Source organism: Schistocerca cancellata, chromosome 1 (genome assembly GCF_023864275.1).
Source record: "Schistocerca cancellata isolate TAMUIC-IGC-003103 chromosome 1, iqSchCanc2.1, whole genome shotgun sequence".
Classification (NCBI taxonomy): Eukaryota; Metazoa; Arthropoda; class Insecta; order Orthoptera; family Acrididae; genus Schistocerca; species Schistocerca cancellata.
Genome location: NC_064626.1, coordinates 52,503,500 through 52,528,960, shown reverse-complemented (window position 1 = coordinate 52,528,960; position 25,461 = coordinate 52,503,500). Strand labels below are relative to the sequence as shown.

The following is a 25,461-nucleotide window of genomic DNA, read 5'->3' as shown; positions in this document are numbered from 1 at the left end:
TGTGTTTAGACCCGCGGTTCTACCCTTAGTTCCATCCCTGCGAAACCCTGCATTTCAGCAGGATAATGCACGACCGCACGTTGCAGGTCCCGTACAGGCTTTTCTGAATATAGAAAATGTTCGACTGCTCCAGATCTCTCACCAATTGGAGATGTCCGGTCAATGGTGGCCGAGCAACTGGCTCGACACAATACGTCAGTCACTAATCTTGAAGAACTGTGGGATCGTGTTGAAGCTGGATGGGCAGCTGTACCTGTACACGCCATCCAAGCTCTGTTTGACTCAATGCCCAGGCGTATCAAGTCCGTTAGTACGGCTGGAGGTAGATTGGCCGGCCGCAGCGACCATGCGGTTCTAGGCGCTTCAGTCTGGAACCGCGCGACCGCTACGGTCACGGGTTCGAATCCTGCCTCGGGCATGGATGTGTGTCATGTCCTTAGGTTAGTTAGGGTTAATTAGTTCTAAGTTTTAGGGGATTGATGACCTCAGAAGTTAAGTCCCATAGTGGTCAGAGCCATTGGAACCATTTTTTTTTTTTTTTCTGGTAATGATTTCTCAGGATCTATGCACTCAGTTTGCGTGAAAATGTAATCACATGTCAGTTCTAGTATAATATATTTGTCCAATGAATACCCATATATCATCTGCATTTCTTCTTGGTGTAGCAATTTTAATGGCCAGTAGTGTACGATAGGGCCCTTAATTTTAGCTTGTATGCAAACGACATACCAAATAAGAGCGGATCAGTCATGTCGTAGCGTCGCAAAGCACCACTCGTGTAGTGGCTGTGAAAGTCAACCAGCGCCAACGTCAGTACCAGCGGAGCCCTAAGGGTGACGCGTGGTTAGCAGCTATACGCAAATCAGGCGCCACATCTCCCCAGGCACAGTACACGACACCAACGCCTTCTGCTGCGTTGACACAAAGGACACGCACCAGTTGGGTTGCATTTGGCCAGTGTTAGCCTGTGTGAAGATTAGTGAGGGAACTGTCTGCTGAGTGGAACCTAGCCTCGTGAAAATCGAGTCTCGCCACTTTGATACATCATTACAGTCACATTGTGAATACGGGGCAGTAGTGAGCACATCCACAGCTTCAGCCGTGCTATCCCGCCTGTACTGTGTTCATAGCAAGAGTAAACCTGATGCAAGCATTACTCCGTGAATTCTTCCGTGTTTGCTTGAATCTCATTGGATTTAGTTTCACGCGGAGCGGAAGCCGTCTCATGTACAGTCAAGTGAGATCATAGGGATACGTTTAACGCTGTGTTACATACACATAGACTGAACTATAATACGGGACAACAGCTTTGCCGGCGCATTTAACTTGGACAGTACTGACCAGCTAGCTGGTCCAACAACCCTGCAATCATGTGCGCAGTTGGAATTCAGACGTAAAAATGGACAATCAGAGAAACAATAGAGCTTCGAATATTATTTAGTTTTTAAAGAGAATGAAATAATATTCGGCCAAATTCCAGCACTGCCGCACGCTTCTTAGATGTCCAGACAGGAAGCATAAAATGTTCTCGTTCTCGTCTAACATAGTATTCTAATTACAAACAAGAGTGATGGAAATTCGTAACTGAAACACAGGATAATTTTTATGAGCGGACTATGTATGATGCAAAAGCATACTGCAAGGGCTTCTACATCTACATGTACGTCCATACTCCGCAAGCCACCTGACGGTGTGTGGCGGAGGGTACCTTGAGTACCTCTATCGTTTCTCCCTTCTATTAAAGTCTCGTATTGTTCGTAGAAAGAAAGATTGTCGGTATGCCTCTGTGTGGGCTCTAATCTCTCTGATATTATCCTGATGGTCTCTTTGCAAGATATAAGTAGGAGGGAGCAATATACTGCTTGACTCCTCGGTGAAGGTATGTTCTCGAAACTTCAACGCCGGTACCAAGCTACCGAACGTCTCTCTTGCAGAGTCATCCACTGGAGTTTATCTATCATCTCAGTAACGCTTTCGCGATTACTAAATGATCCTGCAACGAAGCGTGCTGCTCTCCGTTGGATCTTCTCTATCTCTTCTATCAAACCTATCTGGTACGGATCCCACACCGTAATGTTCAGTACTGAAGGAACTGAAGGTATTAATTACAGTCAGTCGCTTGATAATCTCTTAGCTCCTCCTTTAACCGAATCCGAGGAATACGTTTCAGTTCTGGAAGTGTCATTTGCTACGTTGATAACGAGTCGACCATACACAGAATCCACGAAGCCACCTAGACACCGCATTTTCTCCACTTCTTTTATTAGTGCCGTTTTACTGTATAACACGGCAGAGTTCAGCAGCGACATGTGGAAAAGCAGCGTGCGCTAGATCCAGTTCGTCCGGCAGCTTGACGGTCTTGTTATTTCTCGCCATAAATCCCTTAATTGGGCTCCAGATCAGTACTGCTGGGTCCACATTGCAATGGTACAGTGGCATACGTGAAAATGTACCATTTGTGTGGTGTGCTCGATGCTGTGAAAATGATTGTTTTTAGTTTTTCTATGACACTTGTCACTCCAGTTCCTGTGAGACTGCATTGTGGTATAGAAATAAGGACATACTCCCAATAGAGAGCATTCGGTTTTTCATTTTTGTCGTAAAATTTAAACTGTAATGTTTTCTTAATTTAAGCAACCTTTACTAACAATCTTTCATAGAATATTGATTACTAAGAATTTATAATTGAAATGAAACCGGGAATTTCATGAGCAATACGAAATTAGAAACAAGAAGATGTGCATTATTCATAAAAAATTACAATTTCAAAATCTAGGTATTTCAAGTTGAACCAAAAAAAGGATGACCAAGGCGAGGCTCAAACCAGTACATGAACTTCACCGCTGCGCTATTGAGTCCGCTATACATGTGTATGTGTATGTCAACTGTACGAAATATAGCCCCTCGGAAAACTTCAAAGCCAAATTTTTTTTGTATGTTTTTAAAAAACATTAAGAATAACCTATTTATCGGCACGTCTCAACAGTGTTCCACACGCGTGTTTGACTACGGAGCAGGAAGCAGCCTCAGCCATTTCCATTCTGGGTACTGACAGCGCGAGAATCAGAGCACAACAGTTGGGAGAGTAACTGTACATGATTTTTGAAACAAAAACTACACAGGTAAAGCGTGATAAAGAAGAATGTTGATGGCTGTTAATACATTAGAATACCTTAAAGTTTTATTTAATGTAACTTACTAATAAGATGTCTAGTACGTTAGTGGGACCTATCTCCAAAAGTGTAACAACACCAGTGTACGTATGCTACAGCTCCTGACCAATCATCGTATTTGTGTTCGTTTACAGCAGGCTTATTCTTATGATGCAAAGAGCAGAGTGGCATATCACCATCTGGTCAACCTTGCTGAGTCCGGGATAGACGTCAAGTGAGCAGGTCACGTGACAGCCACTCACAACAAGTACAGCGCACGCGTCACCACTGGGAAGTGCAGAGCAAGCCGCACGCAGTGCAGCTGACGCACGTCAAGTGACGTCAGCGGGACCCGCCCCAGAACCAGAACCTCAGTTATCTGATGTGCCTCAGGCGACTCTCGTGTCAGTACCGCCCATACATTGTATCTGTATCATGCACTAAGCACATCTCCAGTATCCAGTGTCATGCAAATACATTCCTCCTTTTGTCAATGCAATGAGAGAGGGATAACATGAACTGTCTCTGCATAGGCTTAATTCTCAGACTGAAGGATGTTCTACCGTGTGGTGGTTTGGCAAAATGAACTGCGATACAGCTCAACACTTTGGATCCCAAATTAGTCCTACTAATTCACAGAGAGATCTAAATCCACTTTTGCTTCTAGGCTGTCGTTGCGAGATCAGGTTCTGCATATAAAACTGTCAAATCAACGTTCGGTGAAATTAACATCAAAGGGGTCAACATTAAAAGTGTAAGAGGAATTCCGTCGCTATACGGAGAGAAGGATGCGATAGGTACAGAGAGCACATTCATTGATGGCCTCTGCAAAGTAAAGAAACTCACTGTCAAGTATCAGAAAAAGAAATTGGAGTAGACATGGATGAAATAGGTGCTGCAGTATTATAGTCAGCATGTAACAGAGCTTGAAAAGACTAGCGATCAAATGAGGAGGGAGACCTTCGAAATTTATGAAGTCATTGAGGAAACTGACGACCAAATGACTATTCACTTTTTTGTATAGAATAAATGAGACAGAAGAAATACCAGATAACCTTCGGGAATATGTCACCCACACGTTCCTAAAGATTGGAAGAGCGGTTAAGTGCAAAAACTAACGTACAGGCAGCTTAATAGCTCATGCATCAACATTGTTGATAAGAATAAACACGGAAGAGTGGAAAAGGAACTGGAGGATATGTTTGGCATTAAGAAAGGTAAAGTCCCTACGGAGGCAATTCTGACGTAGCGCTTGACAATGCAAGCGTGGCTTAGCAAAAGTCGAGACACCTCAACGAGATTTGTCAACGTGGTAACAACGTTTCGCAATTTAAAATACTAAAAGGTGTTGGAAACTCTAGGAAACAATGGGGATAAGGTATTGGGGAAGACAGATAATAAGTAATGGTGATAATAACCGAGAAGGGACAATAAAAATGAAAGAACAAGTACAAAGTGCTGAACTGAAAGGGAAGTTAAGCAGAAAGACATCTACCACAATCTCCGCATCGAAGCTGAAGCAACGGAACTTAAAAATAAGTAATGGTTATAATAACCGAGAAGGGACAACAAAAATGAAAGACCAAGTACAAAGTGCTGAATTGAAAGGGATGTTAAGCAAAAATGTCACCTTTCCCAATCTCGGCATCGAAGATAAAGCAACGGAAATTAAAAATTGTTTCGGTAGAGCCTGAAAATTGAGAACATTAGGTGAATATGTTGCTCCCTGCAGTGGAAGCGAAAACAGTAACAGGACGTACTGAACGAAGTGAACATTCTACTGAGCATAGAACATACTGCTTCTCTCCAAGAAGGTTGTCCACGTTCCCATCCGATATCTGTTTTTGGTGCAAAAATATTCAGTCCCATGGTCCGTATTGCACAAACTGGTCTCCATACTCGAGTTTTCACACGTTGCGTTGTGCCTCAATGCGACCGATAAGTATATTTTCGGAACAGCCATATATGCAGCCATTCTTCATCCAACTTTGATTCCATCAGGAACCATTCTGCAGAAAAACCGTAGATTGGAAGGAAGGAGAGACACACAGCAGTCATTCGCAATCCCATTAGTTTTAATTATGCTTGCGGCAATCAACGTGTGACAACTGCGATGGTTGAAGTGGTCACCGTAGCAAGCAGAAATCTACAGACACCAGTATTTAAATGCTGTCCCCTATTGTGACCATTTGACCAGAACTGAGGCTGGAATCTTCCTACATGTTGGTCAGGGGCCTGAAGATGCGTAGTAAATCGCCGAAACTGGTAGTCAATCAGACGGCTGAAATGTGTTTGATCTGACATCCGAAAAGTAATCGGCTTGCGACTGACTGCTGTGCCGCTCTGCTTCTTTTCATCATCCATCGCTAACTCATACATCCCTTCACCATGGAGACGCCGCAAAAGTAATTTGCGCTACTGAAGTGTCTGAATTGATAGGTCCATGCACTATCGTTACTTTGGAATTTACCATTTTCGTCTTCCCATGCTGTTCTTAGCTTCTAAAGTCCCCCTGATACCATGCTAGTTATTCCCTGATTACTTAACACATCTGCTACTATCCGGTCCCTTCTTGTTAGTGTTTCCCACATGTTTCTTCTTTCGCCGATTCTGCGCACTGCCGCTTCATTCCTTACTAGTCCACCTAGTGTTCGGCTCCCTACCAAGGCACCACATCTCAAACCCCCTAATTTTCATATCCAGTTTGCCAAATATGGTCTACATTTGATACTTTTAGACTTATTTTGTCAGTTAAATGTCCTCTTAGTCCTCTTTGCTTGTTCAAAAATGTTCAAATGGGACTTAACTGCTAAGGTCATCAGTCCCTAAGCTTACACATTACTTAACCTAAATTATCCTAAGGACAAACCCACACACCCATGCCCGAGGGAGGACTCGAACCTGCGCCAGGACCATCCTTGCTTGTGCTAGTCTACTTCTTACGCCGTCCTTTCCTAGTGTACAATCTGTTATTTTGCGTAGAACGTAGCAGAGTTCTTCACTGAGGCCACCAGTTTTGGTGCGTATCCTATCATCGTTTAAAGTCGCTACGTCACTGGCCTACAGTCCGAACAGCGGCGTGGATTGCCAAGTGCTGAATGGGGAGCGCGTTTGTGGTCCCCGTTTCTCGCAAAACTACTCAGCGTTCGTACCCCCAAAATACAGGGTGATTCAAAAAGAATACCACAACTTTAGGAATTTAAAACTCTGCAACGACAAAAGGCAGAGCTAAGCACTATCTGTCGGCGAATTAAGGGAGCTATAAAGTTTCATTTAGTTGTACATTTGTTCGCTTGAGGCGCTGTTGACTAGGCGTCAGCGTCAGTTGATGCTAAGATGGCGACCGCTCAACAGAAAGCACTTCATCACTGGCCTCCAAGAAGCGCTGATCTTACCACCTGCGATTTTTTCTTATGGGGGTATGTTAAGGATATGGTGTTTCGGCCACCTCTCCCAGTTACAATTGATGATTTGAAACGAGAAATAACAGCAGCTATCCAAACTGTTACGCCTGATATGCTACATAGAGTGTGGAACGAGTTGGAGTATCGGGTTGATATTGCTCGAGTGTCTGGAGGGGGCCATATTCAACATCTCTGAACTTGTTTTTGAAGAAAAAAAAACCTTTTTAAATACTGTTTGTAATGATGTATAACAGAAGGTTATATTATGTTTCTTTCATTAAATACACATTTTTGAAGTTGTGGTATTCTTTTTGAATCACCCTGTATACTGAGACGTTCAAAGGCCCTAATAGGCTTCTTTGGGGCACGCACGAAGATAATTTAATTCGTATTGAACTCCCGCTGATAAGCGACTAACTGAAAACGCGGGAGGAACTCTGCATTAAGAACTTGGACAAGAGTAACAGCTCGATCGTCCAGGGTGCGTGACGCCGACTCTGGAAGCTCCGCCGCACGTAATGAGAAGGCAGCGCGCACGAAATGTCAGACCGGTGTAATCGTCGAGAGGTGCCCTCTGGCCGGGAGAGAGAGCGCCTTCGTTTTTTCATCGCGAGCCGTGTCAGCATTCATAAAGTTCGTCCCTTATTTAGACACGGCGGGTGGAGAGCGCGACTGCATTCACAGGCAGGACACGCCACGCCAGCACGCGCGCACCGGGTGTCACGTCTGGCGGAAAGCGCCGGCCCGGCCTGCAGTAGATACTGTGCGTCACGACAGGTGGCAGCAGCCAGCTGTCTCTGCCTGCCTGGCGACAGCGCTGTTTCCGGGCGCGCAGATCAGAGAACTTGCTCCCCTGCCCCGGGTAGTTACTAGAGATGGGCATAACTGTTCTTTTCAGAGACCGGATCAGAACTGTTCACTCCCTGAAATGAATTAGCTCTTTTTCATGACTCACCACTCATTTACAATAGAAAATAAATGGAAGGCACATTGCCCTTTAAACTTGGTTTATTCCAGTACTATACCTGTATTTTGATCTTATTTGATCCTATTTTGAAGTAACACAGATAATGAGTAAGAATTTTGTATTGTTTATTGAAATTTCCACGATATGACAAAGTTTTTGATTATTGATTTATTTTGCACTATCGTGGTTTTTTGGGTGATCGGAAAATGTTGTGACTTGAGATTTACATTAACAATATATTTGGCTATAATGTATTAAAATTTCATTAACCTCATACAAATACATCGCAAGCCATATATTTTTAAAGTGAACGTTTCCTTCCGAAGACGCCTAAAATCGCAAAATCCGTACCATAATAAGAAAAAAAATATAAATTTAAATGTAAAACGAAAGTGCTGCATATAGCCTTACGCAGAATCAAACAAGGAAAATATTGGTGTTTCACATTTTGCGATACGTTTATCGGTTCGCTCGTAATTAAAGCGTAAATTCGAGTGTCCATAATAAAAATCCTATAGTAAGAGGAGTCATCAGGAACCTAATCTAATCAGTTTAAACAAATAAAAATAAAATAAAAACAATTGATATATACATAACATAATAATGTAATATACATAGCGGTATTACTACGAAGAACAATATCCAGTAGGGACGAACTCCGATGCAGAGGCGCTGAGTCGAGCAGGTCGAGCCGCGAGCTGTATTACTGCATGAGCTAAGACCGCAGAGACCAGAGTGGCACCTGAGTCGCTTTGCTCAATACTCTGGCTAGAGTTGAGATGGTGGGCTGACCGTTGAGCGGGCGAGTTCCGAGGGTGGGGGGGAGCGGTGAACTCACCCACTCCGAGACAAATCGTCCGTTCCCTTGCGAGCAGGTTTTTGCAAGTAGTTCCTATGTTATCCGCTAGGTGGCTCTCTGTCCTGTTGCTCGCATCAACTGCCCAGAGGGCAGGACATGCGACTGAAACGATCGCCGACAGAGTGCGATGCGAAGTTAAGCTGCGCCAGACACTGCACACGGCAGACGACGCACAGAGACGGCACGGCATATGTGAAACACAAAATCCAATGGGGCACTGCACAAAGCAGGCAGCCAAGGTAGAAGCAGGGCAGAGGCCGGCGCTGGCTGTGTTGTGTGGCGTGCACTGTGCTCTGACCAGCAGAGGCGCTGCTGATATGCTCCGTCTCTCTCTCTCTCTCTCTGCCGTGGGAAACGTTTGGAGCTACCATTCTTTTTTTCTGAGTCACTGATTGTTCACTCCTTTGAAAGATTCAACTCTATGAATTAGTTCAAGAGCGGATCCCCCATCTCTAGCTCACAAACGATGCCTCTTAATGAGCTGCGGCAAGTGTTCAGCCAGCTACCACCTTGTGATTGACACCAGCTGTGCAAACTATCTTCCCCAGTTTAGTAAGGGGGAATCACTATAAATCTGGCTGAAATACAGTACCTCTTGGACAGAGAACGAAATGACACTCATTTACAACCCTTTCCACACAGAACATCTTTTCTGAAGAACGTACCGAATTAACTTGAATTCCCTAAATACTTTGGCGCATTGTGTTGTTGTTGTGGTCTTCAGTCCAGGGTCTGGTCTGATGCAGCTTTCGATGCTACTCTACCCTTTGCACGCTTCTTCATCTCTCAGTACCTACCGCAACCTACATCCTTCTGAATCTGTTAAATGTATTCATCTCTTGGTCTCCCTCTACGATTTTTACCCTCCACGCCTCCCTCCAATACTAAATTGGTGATCCCTGATGCCTCAGAATTTGCCCTACCAACCGATCCCTTCTTCTAGTCAAGTTGTGCCACAAATTTCTCTTCTCTCCAATTCTGTTCAATACCACCTCATTAGTTATCTGATCTACACATCCAATCTTCACCATTCTTCTGTAGCACCAAATGTAAAAAGCTTCTATTCTCATCTGGTCTAAACTATGTATCGTCCACGTTTCACTTCCATACATGGCTACACTCCATACAAATACTTTCATAAACGACTTCCTGACACTTACATCTATACTTCATTAACAAATTTCTCTTCTTCAGAAACGTTTTCCTTGCCATTGCCGGTCTACATTTTATATCCTCTCTATTTCGACCATCATCAGTTATTTTCTTCCCAAATATCAAAACTCATTTATTACTTTAAGTGTATCATTACATAATTTAATTCCCACAGCATCTTATATCCTCCTTTCAAGACACTGTCCATTCCGTTCAGCTACTTCTCCAGGTCCTTTGTTGATGATTGTCTTACATCCTCATTTCAAGGCACTGACAGTTCCGTTCAATTGCTTTTCGAGGTCCTATGCTGTCTCTGACAGAATTACAATGTCATCGGCGAACCCCATAATTTTTATATCTTCTCCATGCATTTTAATTCCTACTCCCAATTTTTCTTATGTTTCCTTTACTGCTTGCTCAGTATGTTGTTGTTGTTGTGGTCTTCAGTCCTGAGACTGGTTTGATGCAGCTCTCCATGCTACTCTATCCTGTGCAAGCTTCTTCATCTCCCAGTACCTACTGCAACCTACATCCTTCTGAATCTGCTTAGTGTATTCATCTCTTGGTCTCCCCCTACGATTTTTACCCTCCACGCTGCCCTCCAATACTAAATTGGTGATCCCTTGATGCCTCAGAACATGTCCTACCAACCGATCCCTTCTTCTGGTCAAGTTGTGCCAGAAACTTCTCTTCTCCCCAATCCTGTTCAATACTTCCTCATTAGTTATGTGATCTACCCATCTAATCTTCAGCATTCTTCTGTAGCACCACATTTCGAAAGCTTCTATTCTCTTCTTGTCCAATCTATTTACCATCCATGTTTCACTTCCATACATGGCTACACTCCATAGTGGGAATTACTGAAGTTCGGTGGCAGGAGGAAGAAGACTTCTGGTCAGGTGACTACAGGGTTATGAACACAAAGTCAATTAGGGGTAATGCAGGAGTAGGTTTAATAATGAATAGGAAAATAGCAATGCGAGTAAGCTACTAAAAATAGCATAGTGAACGCATTATTGTGGCCAAGATAGATACGAAGCCCACACCTACTACAGTAGTACAAGTTTATATGCCAACTAGCACTGCCGATGACGAAGAAATTGAAGAAATGTATGATGAAATAAAAGAAATAAAAATAATATACAGATTGAATAACATCGGAGATAGGCTACAACCCTGTCTCAGTCCCTTCCCAACCACTGCTTCCCTTTCATGTCCCTCGACTCTTATTTCTGCCATCTGGTTTCTGTACCAATTCTAAATAGCCTTTCGCTCGCTGTATTTTACCCCTGCCACGTTCAGAATTTGAAAGAGAGTATTCGAGTCAACACTGTCAAAAGCTTTCTATAAGTCTACAAATGCTAGAAACGTAGGTTTGCCTTTTGTTACTCTATCTTCTAAGATAAGTCGTAGAGTTAGTATTACCTCGCGTGTCACTACATTCCTACGGAATCCAAACTGATCTTCCCCGTGGTCGCTTCTACCTGTTCATCCATTCGCCTATAAGGAATTCCTGTTAGTATTTTGCAGCCGTGGCTTAATAAACTGATAGTTCGGTAATTTTCACATATGTCAGCGCCTCCTTTCTTTGGGATTGGAATTATTATATTTCTTTTGAAGTCTGAGGGTATTTCGCCTGTCTCACACTTCTTGCTCACCAGATGGTAGAGTTTTGTCAGAACTGGCTCTCCCAAGGCTATCAGTAGTTGTAATGGAATGTTTTCTACTCCCGGGTCCTTGTTTCGACTTAGGTCTTTCAGTGCTCTGTCAAACTCTACACGCAGTATCATATCTCCCATTTCGTCTTCTTCTACCTCTCTTCCAATTCAATAATATCGCCCTCCAGTACATCGCCCTTGTATAGTCACTCTATATACTCCTTCCACCTTTCTGCTTTCCCTTCTTTACTTAGTACTCGGTTTCCGTCTGAGCTCTTTATACATACAAGTGGTTCTCTTTTCTCCGGAGGTCTCTTTAATTTTCCTGTAGGCAGTATCTATCTTAGCCTTAGTGATACATGGCACATTAGACGACGAGAAATACAAGTAGCTGACGGAAGTCATGGGACACGTCCTAATATCGTGTCGGACCTCCTTTTGCCCGGCGTAGTGCAGGAGCTCGACGTGGCGTGCAATCAACACTTCTCTGGAAGTCCCATGAACAAATACTGAGCAATGCTGCCTCCATATCTGTCCATAATTGCGAAGGTGTTGCCGGTGCTGTGTTTCGTACACGAACTGACCTCTCGATTGTGTCCCACGAATATTCAAGAGGATTCAACTCAGGCGACTTTGGGACCAAATAATTCGCTCGAATTGTACAGTATTTTCTTCAAACCAGTCTTAAACAATTGTGGTCAAACGACATGGCATATGATCGTTGTTAAAAATGCCACCGTTGTTTGGGTACATAAAGTCAATTAATGGCCGCAGAAGGTCTCCAAGTAGCCGAAAATATCCACGACTCAGTCCACTCCACGCAAACACAGCCCACACTATTAAACACATCGGACAGGGCCTAGTTGACAAATTGGGTCCGTAGCTTCGTGGTGTCTGCGCCACACTCTAACTGTACCATCAGCTCATACCAACTGAAATCGGGGCTCTTCCGACCTGGCCATGGTTTTTCAGTCGTCTTGGGTCCAACCGACATGTTTACGAGCCCAGGACAAGCGCTCCGAATGGCTTTCCGAATGGCTCTGAGCACTATGCGACTCAACTGCTGTGGTCATCAGTCGCCTAGAGCTTAGAACTAATTAAACCTAACTAACCTAAGGACAGCACATAACACCCAGCCATCACGAGGCAGAGAAAATCCCTGACCCCGCCGGGAATCGAACCCGGGAACCCGTGCGTGGGAAGCGAGAACGCTACCGCACGAGCACGAGATGCGGGCAACAAGCGCTCCAGGCGATGTCGTTGTCTTAGCTAAGACACTCGCGTCGGTCATCTGCTGCCATATACCATTAACTCCGAATGTCCCCGCACTGTTCTAAAGGATACATTTGATGTACGTCCCACATTGGTTTCTGAGATTATTTCACGAAGTGTTGCTTGTCTGTTAGCACTGCAACTCTGCGCAAACGCCGCTGCTCTCGGTAGTTAAGTGAAGCCCGTCGGCCACTTCCTTGTCTGTGTTGAGAGGTAATCCCTGACATTTGGTTATCTCGGCACACTCTTGACACAATGGCTGTCGGAACACTGAATTCCCTAACGACTTAGAATGTCACTTGCGTCTAACTCCAACTACAATCTCGCTTCAAAGTCGTGAGTCGAAAATCATTTGGAAACACCATCATATGAAGAACCTGAGTAAGAAATTCAGCTCCGCCAATGCACTATCATATTATAACTTATGTATGTGATACTACCGACACAGAGCGTGCGTGGGCGATTTGCGACAAACTGCACATTTTGCTGTTTCCCGCAGAAAAGACATCTGGTAGTGTTAGATCCAGCGAGCGAGGGTGTTATAGGGCTGATTAGATGATACATAGGGGAAGTCGTAGCAGAAAGGGATAGCGGGGCACAATGGGAGATTGCCATTTTCTAGACTGTACAGTCCTGAAAACCAGTTGTACGGGCGTGTATCTATTTCTCCGAATGGAAGGGAAGTCAGGGCAGCCATTTTGATTTAGTTTGAAGTGCGAGATCGAAGTGAATTGTTGTCCGTCACGTTACCGCTTGCGTCGTTACGTTTGGTGATTTTCAACGCCAGGTAAGCCGTTAATTCTTAATTGTATACCCTAAAATGACATTCCCTTAAAGGGCATGGCATTTGTTATATTTTAGTTACTTAATGCGTTAAAATACGTCAGTTATTATATCCCATAAAAGTTGATAACCTCAAAAGTGCTCTTGGGGCTGACCAGGATGAGACAAACTGGGATAGTGTCCCGCTCTGCCCCATCATATTTTGATGCAAGTAGGAAGCTAACTGTATTCTTACTCCTTTCCCCCTTGCAGTTTTAGATGGTGCGAATGTACATGAAAAAGACTGAGAGACAGCAATGGGACGTGAAAGCGATGGAAATGGCAGTTTCAGCCGTTTCATCTTCCCAAATGGGATTTTTAAAAGCATCTAAGCAGTTCAACGTACCGAAATCAACGTTGGAAAGATATGTGCGTAAAGCTACGAATAATACTGACTACATAATTGACAAATCAGATGGGAAATTTAAAATGGGTGTTAACTGCATAACAAGAACATGAGCTGGTAACATATCTCAAGTCAATAGAAAGCAGACTTTTGGGTCTAACAATGAAATATCTCAGATAACTAGCCTATCAACTAGCCGAATGAGATGGCTTACCACACAGATTTGACAAATAAACTTGTCTCGCTGGACAGGACTGGGTTAAAGGACTTATTACGAGGCATCGTACTCTGTCTATTCACAAGCGAGAAAATACTTCCGGTGCTCGAGCAATGGGATTCAACAAAGTAGCAGTTTCACAGTTTAACTTTGTTCTCAATAATATTATTGCCGCGCGGGATTCGCCGAGCTGTCTGAGGCGCTGCAGTCATGGACTGTGCGGCTGGTGCCGGCGGAGGTTCGTGTCCTCCTTCGGGCATGGGTGTGTGTGTTTGTCCTTAGGATAATTTAGGTTAAGTAGTGTGTAAGCTTAGGGACTGGTGACCTTAGCAGTTAAGTCCCATAAAATTTCACACAGATTTTTGAATAATGTTATTGAAAAGTACAAGCTGACTGCTGACAAAATATTCAACTGTGATGAAAGCGGCTTGACAGATAATCCTAGAAGTCAGTCTAAAATAATAGCACTTAAGGGAAAAATGCAAGTAGGAGCGGTAACATCTTCATAACGTGGAGAAAGCGTTACAGCAGTCATCTGCATGTCTGCATCTGGGTTATACATGCCGCCCATGCTTATCTTTCCAAGGACGTAGAAGAAACAAGAATTTGAGCTGGGATTGCCTCCAGTGGGCTGGTCTGAAGTTCACCCCTCGGAGTGGATCACTAGCGAATTATTTCTAGTATGGTTTAGAAAGTTTGTGGGATTTCCTAAGGTCACGAATCACACTAAAAACCTGGAGCTGCTTGATATGGATAGAGTGTCTACTGATCCTGCCACTAATAGACATACGACTAAGATTGACCAAAGCTCAATCATTCACCCCCAGCCTGTATGTTCATGGATGCCAGACTCTCCCAACCAGCTACGTTCGCCGAACAACTCAGCTTTCCAGATATCGCTCGAGGCTGTCATTCCAATCCCACTAATATGTCAAAATATTCGGTGGACAAACTGTGTTGGGCTATTGAGCAGCGATTAATTTAAGCTAGCCACAATATACGCTTACCAGGTTAGTGGCGTATTTAAAGACAAGCCTCGAGCAAGAACCCTGGTCTGAAGGTGATGGAACCAGTAATAATTTACAACTAACTACAGCATTGAAATCAACTGATTACAGGTTGACCATTACCGATGTGGCGTACGGTGATAGACTGAACACTTAGCTGAAATCCAAGTATAAAGCTGAGGGGCGAAACGTCGAGCCCAAAGCATGTTTAGCGCTAATACCTAGTCTTAGAACAAAACAACCATGAAACAACAGGATGATATTGCAGCTTTCAGTACAAATGCCAGAGCCCGAATATAGCTTAAACCCAAGAAGGCACTAAAGCACACTAGTTTCTTGCTCAATTACAGTTTCCAAAACAATCAAAACTAGCAAGATTCCCTTACACGGCAGACGTGCCAACACTTCCGTTCATACCCCAGAATCAACTAGCGCACCATAAATCATTGACACATTTCAGATAACAATTTAAAACAACATACTAAAATACCTTTGTTTACCGCAAGCCATAATTAGTTAACAGGCTAGGCTCTGCTACTGATGCCACGCAAATGAGGTAGCAAGTTAAGGTCTACAGTTCTACTTGGCCATTTAACACGCGTCGTGCCGAGGAAAGAAAGAATCCAGCTAATTAATAGAAAGTCACTACTTGGGCTCAGTATTTGACGATTCGCTTAAAATCAACAGACAAAGGTGAGAGTCAAGTTTACACTCGCAAGCAGCGCAGGCAGAAAACGAGCATAAGGTGGCCATTAAATAAACTGCTCCTCGTTCAATCATTTACACACCAACTAAACAATAATCTCCGCCGAATTACTGCAGACGCCGGAAACTCCAGTTGCTTGCAAATGACGCAAATAATGGTCAAAACGTCTTACTTTAAGTCCAATGACATCCGTTGGATAGGAGTTTCTATGGACAACCAGGCCTCATCCCCTTGGATCCACCTGCGACGAAAAGCTGCTATCACGGCTTTAACGATGCATCACACCTGACGCGAGTGACGCCAAACTATCAACAAAACAATGTGGCCCCCTGAACGCTCCCAGACGTCTGCAACCAGAGTTCCTTCTCCAGACCGACGCACCCACCGAACACTCCTGCCTTGGCCCCTTGATCTTACCACCTATTGTGGGCTATGAAGAACCCTCCGTGCGGACATCACTTCGTGTAGTCCAGAAACTGCAAGCAGTTTCCCTGCGCTGGGTGCGACAGGCTCCAAAAACGTGTTTCGACGAGGGCCTACAAAAGTTACCACATCGCTGAGACAAATACGTGCACCCTCATGGAAATTATGTTGAGAAAGTGCATGTATCTGCAAAGGCACGTAAGTGACCAGCACTCGATAGAAAAATAATTACTTTAGTATCTAACAACACAGGCAAACGGTAGAAATCTTGCCGTTCAAAATAATTTTAGCTTTACAGTAATAAGGAGTGCACAAAACAACAGACACCTATATCATTAAAAACTACAGAAGCTTAAGGGAATGACTGATATATCGAGTCTTAATTTCGGGTTAAAACAGTCACGAAAAAACTAACTAGAAGTGACACAAAAAAGCCTTAAAGCTAATACAAATCCAGTTAACCAATAAGAGATAACAGAAGATACATGCGTAAGTGGCTGGACTCGCAGGATTTCGTTAGAGGTGCCTGTAATATCCCTCCGTCGGAACAAAAAAAAACAAAATAAAATTAAACCAATACGGCGCTATCAAATTATAATGGGTTTGCTGATCCGGAATGAGTAAGAAACTACTTATTGTAATAATTTAACATTCATTTTAGTACGTGAACTACAACATGGTATGTTTCATTATAATTGTTATAATGATCAAACAGAACATTTTGATTGCGTAGCTAATAGTCAGTATGTCTACCTTTGGCACAGATAAAAACCGCAACGCGTTCGCACTAAAGGTATTTTATATTTGCGTATTTACTACGTAAATATAAAATATACACTCCTGGAAATGTAAAAAAGAACACATTGACACCGGTGTGTCAGACCCACCATACTTGCTCCGGACACTGCGAGAGGGCTGTACAAGCAATGATCACACGCACGGCACAGCGGACACACCAGGAACCGCGGTGTTGGCCGTCGAATGGCGCTAGCTGCGCAGCATTTGTGCACCGCCGCCGTCAGTGTCAGCCAGTTTGCCGTGGCATACGGAGCTCCATCGCAGTCTTTAACACTGGTAGCATGCCGCGACAGCGTGGACGTGAACCGTATGTGCAGTTGACGGACTTTGAGCGAGGGCGTATAGTGGGCATGCGGGAGGCCGGGTGGACGTACCGCCGAATTGCTCAACACGTGGGGCGTGAGGTCTCCACAGTACATCGATGTTGTCGCCAGTGGTCGGCGGAAGGTGCACGTGCCCGTCGACCTGGGACCGGACCGCAGCGACGCACGGATGCACGCCAAGACCGTAGGATCCTACGCAGTGCCGTAGGGGACCGCACCGCCACTTCCCAGCAAATTAGGGACACTGTTGCTCCTGGGGTATCGGCGAGGACCATTCGCAACCGTCTCCATGAAGCTGGGCTACGGTCCCCCACACCGTTATGCCGTCTTCCGCTCACGCCCCAACATCGTGCAGCCCGCCTCCAGTGGTGTCGCGACAGGCGTGAATGGAGGGACGAATGGAGACGTGTCGTCTTCAGCGATGAGAGTCGCTTCTGCCTTGGTGCCAATGATGGTCGTATGCGTGTTTGGCGCCGTGCAGGTGAGCGCCACAATCAGGACTGCATACGACCGAGGCACACAGGGCCAACACCCGGCATCATGGTGTGGGGAGCGATCTCCTACACTGGTCGTACACCACTGGTGATCGTCGAGGGGACACTGAATAGTGCACGGGTACATCCAAACCGTCATCGAACCCATCGTTCTACCATTCCTAGACCGGCAAGGGAACTTGCTGTTCCAACAGGACAATGCACGTCCGCATGTATCCCGTGCCACCCAACGTGCTCTAGAAGGTGTAAGTCAACTACCCTTGCCAGCAAGATCTCCGGATCTGTCCCCCATTGAGCATGTTTGGTACTGGATGAAGCGTCGTCTCACGGGGTCTGCACGTCCAGCACGATCGCTGGTCCAACTGAGGCGCCAGGTGGAAATGGCATGGCAAGCCGTTCCACAGGACTACATCCAGCATCTCTACGATCGTCTCCATGGGAGAATAGCAGCCTGCATTGCTGCGAAAGGTGGATATACACTGTACTAGTGCCGACATTGTGCATGCTCTGTTGCCTGTGTGTATGTGCCTGTGGTTCTGTCAGTGTGATCATGTGATGTATCTGACCCCAGGAATGTGTCAATAAAGTTTCCCCTTCCTGGGACAATGAATTCACGGTGTTCTTATTTCAATTTCCAGGAGTGTATAACGAGATCAGTCACCAGATACAGTCACACCAGTTATTGTATGTACGTCACGAAAACATAAGCGAGATTAAACACGGAAATAATCCGAAACAGCTGTCGTAATAATAAGTATATGTTTGACACGGTGATGCTGGAGCCTCACTTACAGTGCACCGATAAGTGGTGCAAAACCGGTAGCAGATTTAATAAAAATCATCCATACAGCAAGTGCAGAATTTTTCTTTGAAAAATGTCGAAGTTCGGCTGTGGTTGCCCGCCCTACATAACATGTTACTGACAATGTCCTTCCGAGACATTGTAAGTAGGCTGTTTATGTTTTCTTTATATAAGTAGGCTGTTTAGATTTTTATATTGGTAATGCCACGTAGCGCTCTGTATGAAAATCACTGGCTGTGCTGTGTGCAGCCTGTGGCTAGTTTGCATTGTTGTCTGCCATTGTTGTCATGAACTGCTATAGCTGGATGTGAACAGCGCGTAGCGTTGCGCAGTTAGAGGTGAGCCGCCAGCAGTGGTGGATGTGGGGAGAGAGATGGCGGAGTTTTGATAATTTGTAATATCAAAAATCCCTGCAAAAGAATGGCCCTGAGTAACATTAAACTATACCTTTCAGAAATCACTTACCTCACAAAAATCTTCGTTGCTCGAACTACTGCAATACAGCGAGCGCCACTACTGACAGCTAAATAAAAGATTCAAACTACTGAAGGCACTAACTACTGATAGGGATAGTTAGCAAATGAAAGATATTAATAGAGAACAAACAATGTATTTACCTTAATATTCATAATTGACATCCAGTATTACAAAACTCCGCCATCTCTCTCCCCACATCCACCACTGCCAAACCTTTGCTGACTCACCAATACCATTATTTCTACAAGGACTACAGTGGGTCTGCACCTATGGTGGCCCACCAATACTCTCTACCAGGACTGCGGTGGGTCTGCTCTGTGATGACCTACCTACCAATCTTCTTCAAAATGTCGAATGACTCTGCTGTGGGTTTGCTCTGTTGTGGCCCATTACCTGTCAGCATGTCAAGAGTCAGCACTGTCTTTCCGTTGGAAGGACAACACTACTTCTTCAAGACTGCATGGAAATCCACTACTTCTGTGTGCAATTTCTTTTACTAATGAGAAACTGTAATTACTATTATAGTGAATGATCAGGACTATCTTTATGGACTGTGAGAAAATTTTAGCTTTTGACCAACATTGTATTAATAAGTGTGTGCATTTGATATCTTTCTTACTGTAATTATGAAAAAATTTTTCAAATCTGTATTGGCCACTGCCCAAAAAAATTGTAAAATTTTTTGTGGGGAGCATGGGAGCTATGTAAGTAGGCTGTTTATGTTTTCTTTATATAAGTAGGCTGTTTAGATTTTTATATTGGTAATGCCACGTAGCGCTCTGTATGAAAATCACTGGCTGTGCTGTGTGCAGCCTGTGGCTAGTTTGCATTGTTGTCTGCCATTGTTGTCATGAACTGCTATAGCTGGATGTGAACAGCGCGTAGCGTTGCGCAGTTAGAGGTGAGCCGCCAGCAGTGGTGGATGTGGGGAGAGAGATGGCGGAGTTTTGATAATTTGTAATACTGGATGTAAAAAAAAAAAAAATAAAAAAATATAGAAAATGTTACTCAGGGCCATTCTTTTGCAGGGATTTTTGATAGTCAGATTGCGTTACGCTAAAATTATTGTGTGCCAGGTTATGCACAGTCTTGTATAAATTGTTCAAAAGGGACGTTTCAACATATATCTCAGTGCAGGCCCAATCATCAAGAAGGTAATACGGTTATTTTCAATATTTCTATCTATCACTGTTGTAATTGATGCCACGATCATGGAGTTGTTAATTATATTGTTTTGGTCATTTATTGTTATCTTATTTATTCCAAGAGCTCTTCTATGTGAAGGTTTTCCTGTAATGTTAGGAGTTTTCTGTTGTGACTGTCGATTCTAATAATTTTCTTATCCTGTCCCATTTCAGATTACTCATGCCCGTGCTTTCTTAAGTGGTCAGGAAAGATGAAAGTGTTATTTCAATATCGTTTGGTTCTTATATGTTCGTATCATTTTGAAATTTTTGTCATCGTCTTTATGTCGTTATGTGTACTGTGTACTGAACTCCGAAAGAATTAACCACTTTTCGCACTTGGCATAGTCAGTCACTGAAGTGTAGCACTAAATACAAGCTTTCATTCTCAGAAACAACTCTGAAGTCAGGCGAAACACCATAGTATAATGGCTTGCAAAACCTAACGACGAAAGTAGTTTTCGCGTAATGTCTCACTGCCAGGCAACATAGCTTCATGGAATTTGAACTAAACGTAGAAGACACTGTTATTGCATGGTGCAGAAGGTGAATACTCGTAAAACGACACTTTCACTCAAAGACAGTAACCAAGCTGATGTAACCGCCATTTGTGATGGTCCCCAGGAAAATGTAAATGCGAGGTTTGATTTTTGTAGGATATGTGGTAACCAGGGATATCGGTGCAATTTTTGAAATGTGCTACTCGCTGGCCATAACGTTAGTACGGAGTTCTTGCAGTAGACGTTCCGTTCCTCCACCAGGGAGCCAGGGAGGTTTACAGCTGGTGGATGGCCGTTGTTTCATGTGGACGTGCTACATTACGTCCCAAATGGTTCAAATGGCTCTGAGCACTATGCGACTTGACTTAAACCTAACTAACCTAAGGACATCAAACACATCCATGCCCCAAGCAGGAGTCGAACCTGCGACCGTAGCTACAGCGTGCTTCCTGACTGAATCGCCTAGAACCGCTCGGTCACAACGCCCGGCCAATACGTCTTCCCTGCGCATGTAACGCGTGCTGGGTTGGATTTAAGTCTACGAAACGGGCTGCCCCGTCCATTCACCAAATATCCTCTCGTTATAAGAGCTCCTCTACCTGTGCTCTTTAATGCTGTCGTGCATTGTCATCATAAACATGAAGTCAATGCCGAATGCGTCCCCAAAAACTTGCACGCGAAGGTGTTCAATGCCACAATAACATTGACAATCGAGTGTGCCGATTTCAGAGATCTGGATGTAAGTTCGCCCTTGTAACATTACCCCTCATCACTCCATAACGCGTGGACCATCAAAACAAATCGGTTCGACAATGCTCCTGGGTACATTAACTGTTTCCACATCTCGCCATATGAGCATACGTCCAGAACCATGACTCATACTGAATGTGCTCTCATCCTATTACACCGCACTCCTTGTTGGCCTAGTCCCTTGCTCTTCGGCACCATAAAAAACGGCGCTGCTGATGTGTTCGTCTTCGTCGTGGGGCAATGAGAGTAGTCCTATACAGTCTCCATGCCATTTTGAAGGTTCAAATGGTTCAAATGGCTCTGAGCACTATGGGACTCAACATCTTAGATCATCACTCCCCTAGAACTTTGAACTACTTAAACCTAACTAACCTAAGGACAACACACACATCCATGCCCGAGGTAGGATTCGAACCTGCGACCGTAGCGGTCGCGCGGTTCCAGACTGAAGCGCCTAGAACCGCTTGGCCACACCGGCCGGCACTGGTTACACAATGTACCGGTGGTCTGTTGCTGTAGTTGACTGAGGTTATTGATCACCTGCTCTTTGCCCAGCAGTGCCTGTGGTTCTGAATACGTCCCATACACGTGAAACAATGCTGTACACAAAAGAAAATTCTTATGCTGCACACGTCACACTTCGTCCTTCTTTCAGTTTCACGATAACTCTTCTCAGTGCGAAGTTCAATAAAATGTTCAAATGTGTGTGAAATCTTCTGGGACTTAACTGCTAAGGTCATCAGTCCTTAAGCTTACACACTTTTTTTTTTTTGGTCATAAGTCTACTGACTGGTTTGATGCGGCCCGCCACGAATTCCTTTCCTGTGCTAACCTATTCATCTCACAATAGCACTTGCAACCTACGTTCTCAATTATTTGCTTCACGTATTCCAATCTCTGTCTTCCTCTACAGTTTTTGCCCTCTACAGCTCCCTCAGGTACCATGGAAGTCATTCCCTCATGTCTTAGCAGATGTCCTCTCATCCTGTCCCTTCTCCTTATCAGTGTTTTCCACATATTCCTTTCCTCTCCTATTCTGCGTAGAACCTCCTCATTCCTTACCTTATCAGTCCACCTAATTTTCAACATTCGTCTATAGCACCACATCTCAAATACTTCGATTTTCTTCTGTTCCGGTTTTCCCACAGCCCATGTTTCACTACCATACAATGCTGTACTCCAGACGTACATCCTCAGAAATTTCTTCCTCAAATTAAGGCCGGTATTTGATATTAGTAGACTTGTCTTGGCCAGAAATGCCTTAGAACTACTCAACCCAAATTATCCTAAGGACAAACACACACATCCATGTCCGAATGAGGGGGGGGGGGGACTCGAACCTCCGCCGGTACCAGCCGCACAGTCCATGACTGCAGCGCATTAGGCCGCTCGGCTGATCTCGCGCGGCTCAGTGCGAAGTCATCCAGATGTTACCTTCGGGCCATGTCTTAATGAAGAACACCACCACACTGTGCAGTAAATTCTCGCTGATTGGTACACACAGACTCTCCACCTGTATCTTCCAATGGCTGGCAGGTATAAAGCGTACAGAAGTCCACTGACAGGACAAGAATCGCATTGACGCAGCCAAGTATTCAGAATGTAAACCAAAACAATTAATGGCGCACAAGCCTGTGGCCGTATAGCTGACAAGTGCTGTAGAACGACTGTGTTTGCCCTCGCAGCGTGAAGACGGACATGGGACCCGGCATGGCGACCAGCCGGCTGTACATCGCCAACGCGAACCGCCGCGACTCCGGCAACTACACGTGCGCCCTGGCCGCCGTCGCCAGCACCACCGTCTTCGTCTACGTCATCAGTGGTGAGTTGAGTGCCGCAGGTGTTGGCTACCGTTCTCAAACTACAGTGTATTTGTACTGGAACAAAAAACTGCGCGGTCACCCACAGCAAGGTGCTGTATTCCCGGAACAGGAAAAGTAACTCTTGTCATACATAAGTAGGGAAAACAGACAGTAGCAAATGACAACATCTATCACAGACATGTACTGTTCCATCTTACTCGATAACTTGTACAATAATGTAATACAGCTCTGGTTGTTGTCTAATCATATTTGCCTGAGGCGATAAGTGCTTATGAATTGTCACCAGAGAATGAAAACTCTGTCTTTTTATGATTAATGGCATGGTAGTATAACCAGAACTTTTGCAATTTTTTTCCTTGTCTATTTTGGATCTTCGTGTAACCTTTAACCATGTAGCTTTACACTGTAGAGCATACTTTGGTCAGCACTGTAGATACTCTGGTAGTAGGAAACGGAAAATGTCTATTTGCACAGTACTGTACACACTACTCTGAGCATTTGTCTTTTTGTAACGTATCTGACATGTTTCGCGTGCTACCATTGCCTGATGATGGCAGTAGCCATAGCATGACAGTATATAACAAATAAGTAAGCACACTAGACAATCTAAACAGCATTGTTCGGCGAAGTTCATAATGATAGTGGACTTATTCGAGGCTCTTTGTGTCCTTTCTCAATGGAATCGACCATCTGACAGTGAGCTACGGATTTTACTTAGTAAGGTCTGGAAAGCATAAACATGGCGTTTAAAGACCAGTTTTAGATATTATAAGAATCGGAAATGAAACATGTAGTTAAAAAAGGTCAAAAAAATCATGAGAATTTCTCGAATGTGTTTACACTCACTTGTCGTAGCTGTCACTTATCAGACCAAAACGAGCAAATAACAGTATTATTATTTCTAGTTGATTGCTTAAACTGATAAATCAAAGCAAAGGAAGCCGCGTTTCTTTCTTGTGTTTGAGTGCGGCTTGACTTCGCAGTGACCTGCCGTTGGAGATCGGAAAAGTTAATGTCGTAAAGTGATAAGCCACTTAACGGAAACGGAACTCCACTGACGAACTCGATATAAGACAATGTAACGTCAAGTATAGTTAATGACATTATCATAATTGGATGTCTTGTAGTATCCACTTATATAGAGATAACTGCGATTAACTTATCTATATAAATAAAAATATAAATATTCGTTTGTTCGAACTCTTAAATCTCACTGACTGCTTTGAAATTTTAACACAACGTTCTATTCAAAAACGCTCCCGGTCTTATATGCCTATTTTTAATTTATATGTTATGTGAACAAATATGTAACATATATAGGGGAATCGTTATTACCAATATCCTCGAAAATTTTGTCACAGATTTACTTAAAACTTGTACACGTTACTCTAATGGACGTTCGGATGGATACAAGCTACATATTTTTCGATGTACATAGTATACACATATTTATAATAAATATAATAGTCAAACTTTGTTGCCAAACAGCAAAGTGTTATTTGTGCTTTATCGGCTTATGATTAGTATACTATTACATAATCTGAATTTGCAGTAATAATTAACTAGGTACAGGATCAGGGATTAGGAGAATGGACAGATAGACCGAAGGTGGGATGCAGCGGATACAGAAAGCATAAAGCAGGAGATGGACAGAGAGTGGGACAGAAGAGGATTGGAAGGGAAGGGGGGGGGGGGAGAAGGAGAAGATGGACTTACCAAACGGGAGGACGCGATGGGAAGAGACAGAGGAAGAGGGGCCAGGAGGAGAGAGAGAGGGGAGGAGAATACACAAAGCAAGGAGGGAGAAAGTAAACAGTGAGAGGGGGAGAGAGAGGGCTAGGCGGAGATGGAGAGAGGCCAGTGGAAAAGATCGTCAGTGTGAGGAGGGCTGTGGTGACTGACAGAGAGAGGGAAGAAGGAGGAGATGGATGAAGAGAGGGAGGAGGTTGAGATGGATGGAGATGGGGGTGAGTAATTGCTATATGTATTAGAAATTTGTGGTTTCTCTTTTCTTTCTTTTACATTCGTCCATACCGAGCCACAACAACGCGTGACCGGGAACAGCTAATATTGTAATAAACTAACCGGTAATAGTATACTGGAGAAGTGGGACTACATTGTCACCTGGTGGGACCGACCATCCTAGAGCTAGCAGGCATGGCCACATCAAGTTGTCTGTACCCGTATGTCGTTATCAGACTCGGTGGCCTGGCCCACTCTAGCCTTAATTCTCGGTTAGGTCAGTTTGATGGGATTGCTTTAGATTCAGACGTTTCTCTCTAGGTCCATTTGCTTATGCTTGAGCACTCGAGAAGGTTTTATGTA

The 25,461-nt window shown here is 44.1% G+C and overlaps 1 protein-coding gene across 1 annotated transcript in view; it reads left to right on the top strand.

Moving 5' to 3' along the window:
• The window catches only part of LOC126095178 (irregular chiasm C-roughest protein-like), a 520,543-nt gene that overhangs the window by 476,524 nt on the left and 18,558 nt on the right, over positions 1-25,461 (top strand). The window contains exon 6 of the mRNA XM_049909912.1: positions 22,999-23,135. Within this exon, the coding sequence (XP_049765869.1) occupies positions 22,999-23,135 (137 nt within the window). The remainder of the gene's footprint in view (positions 1-22,998; positions 23,136-25,461) is intronic.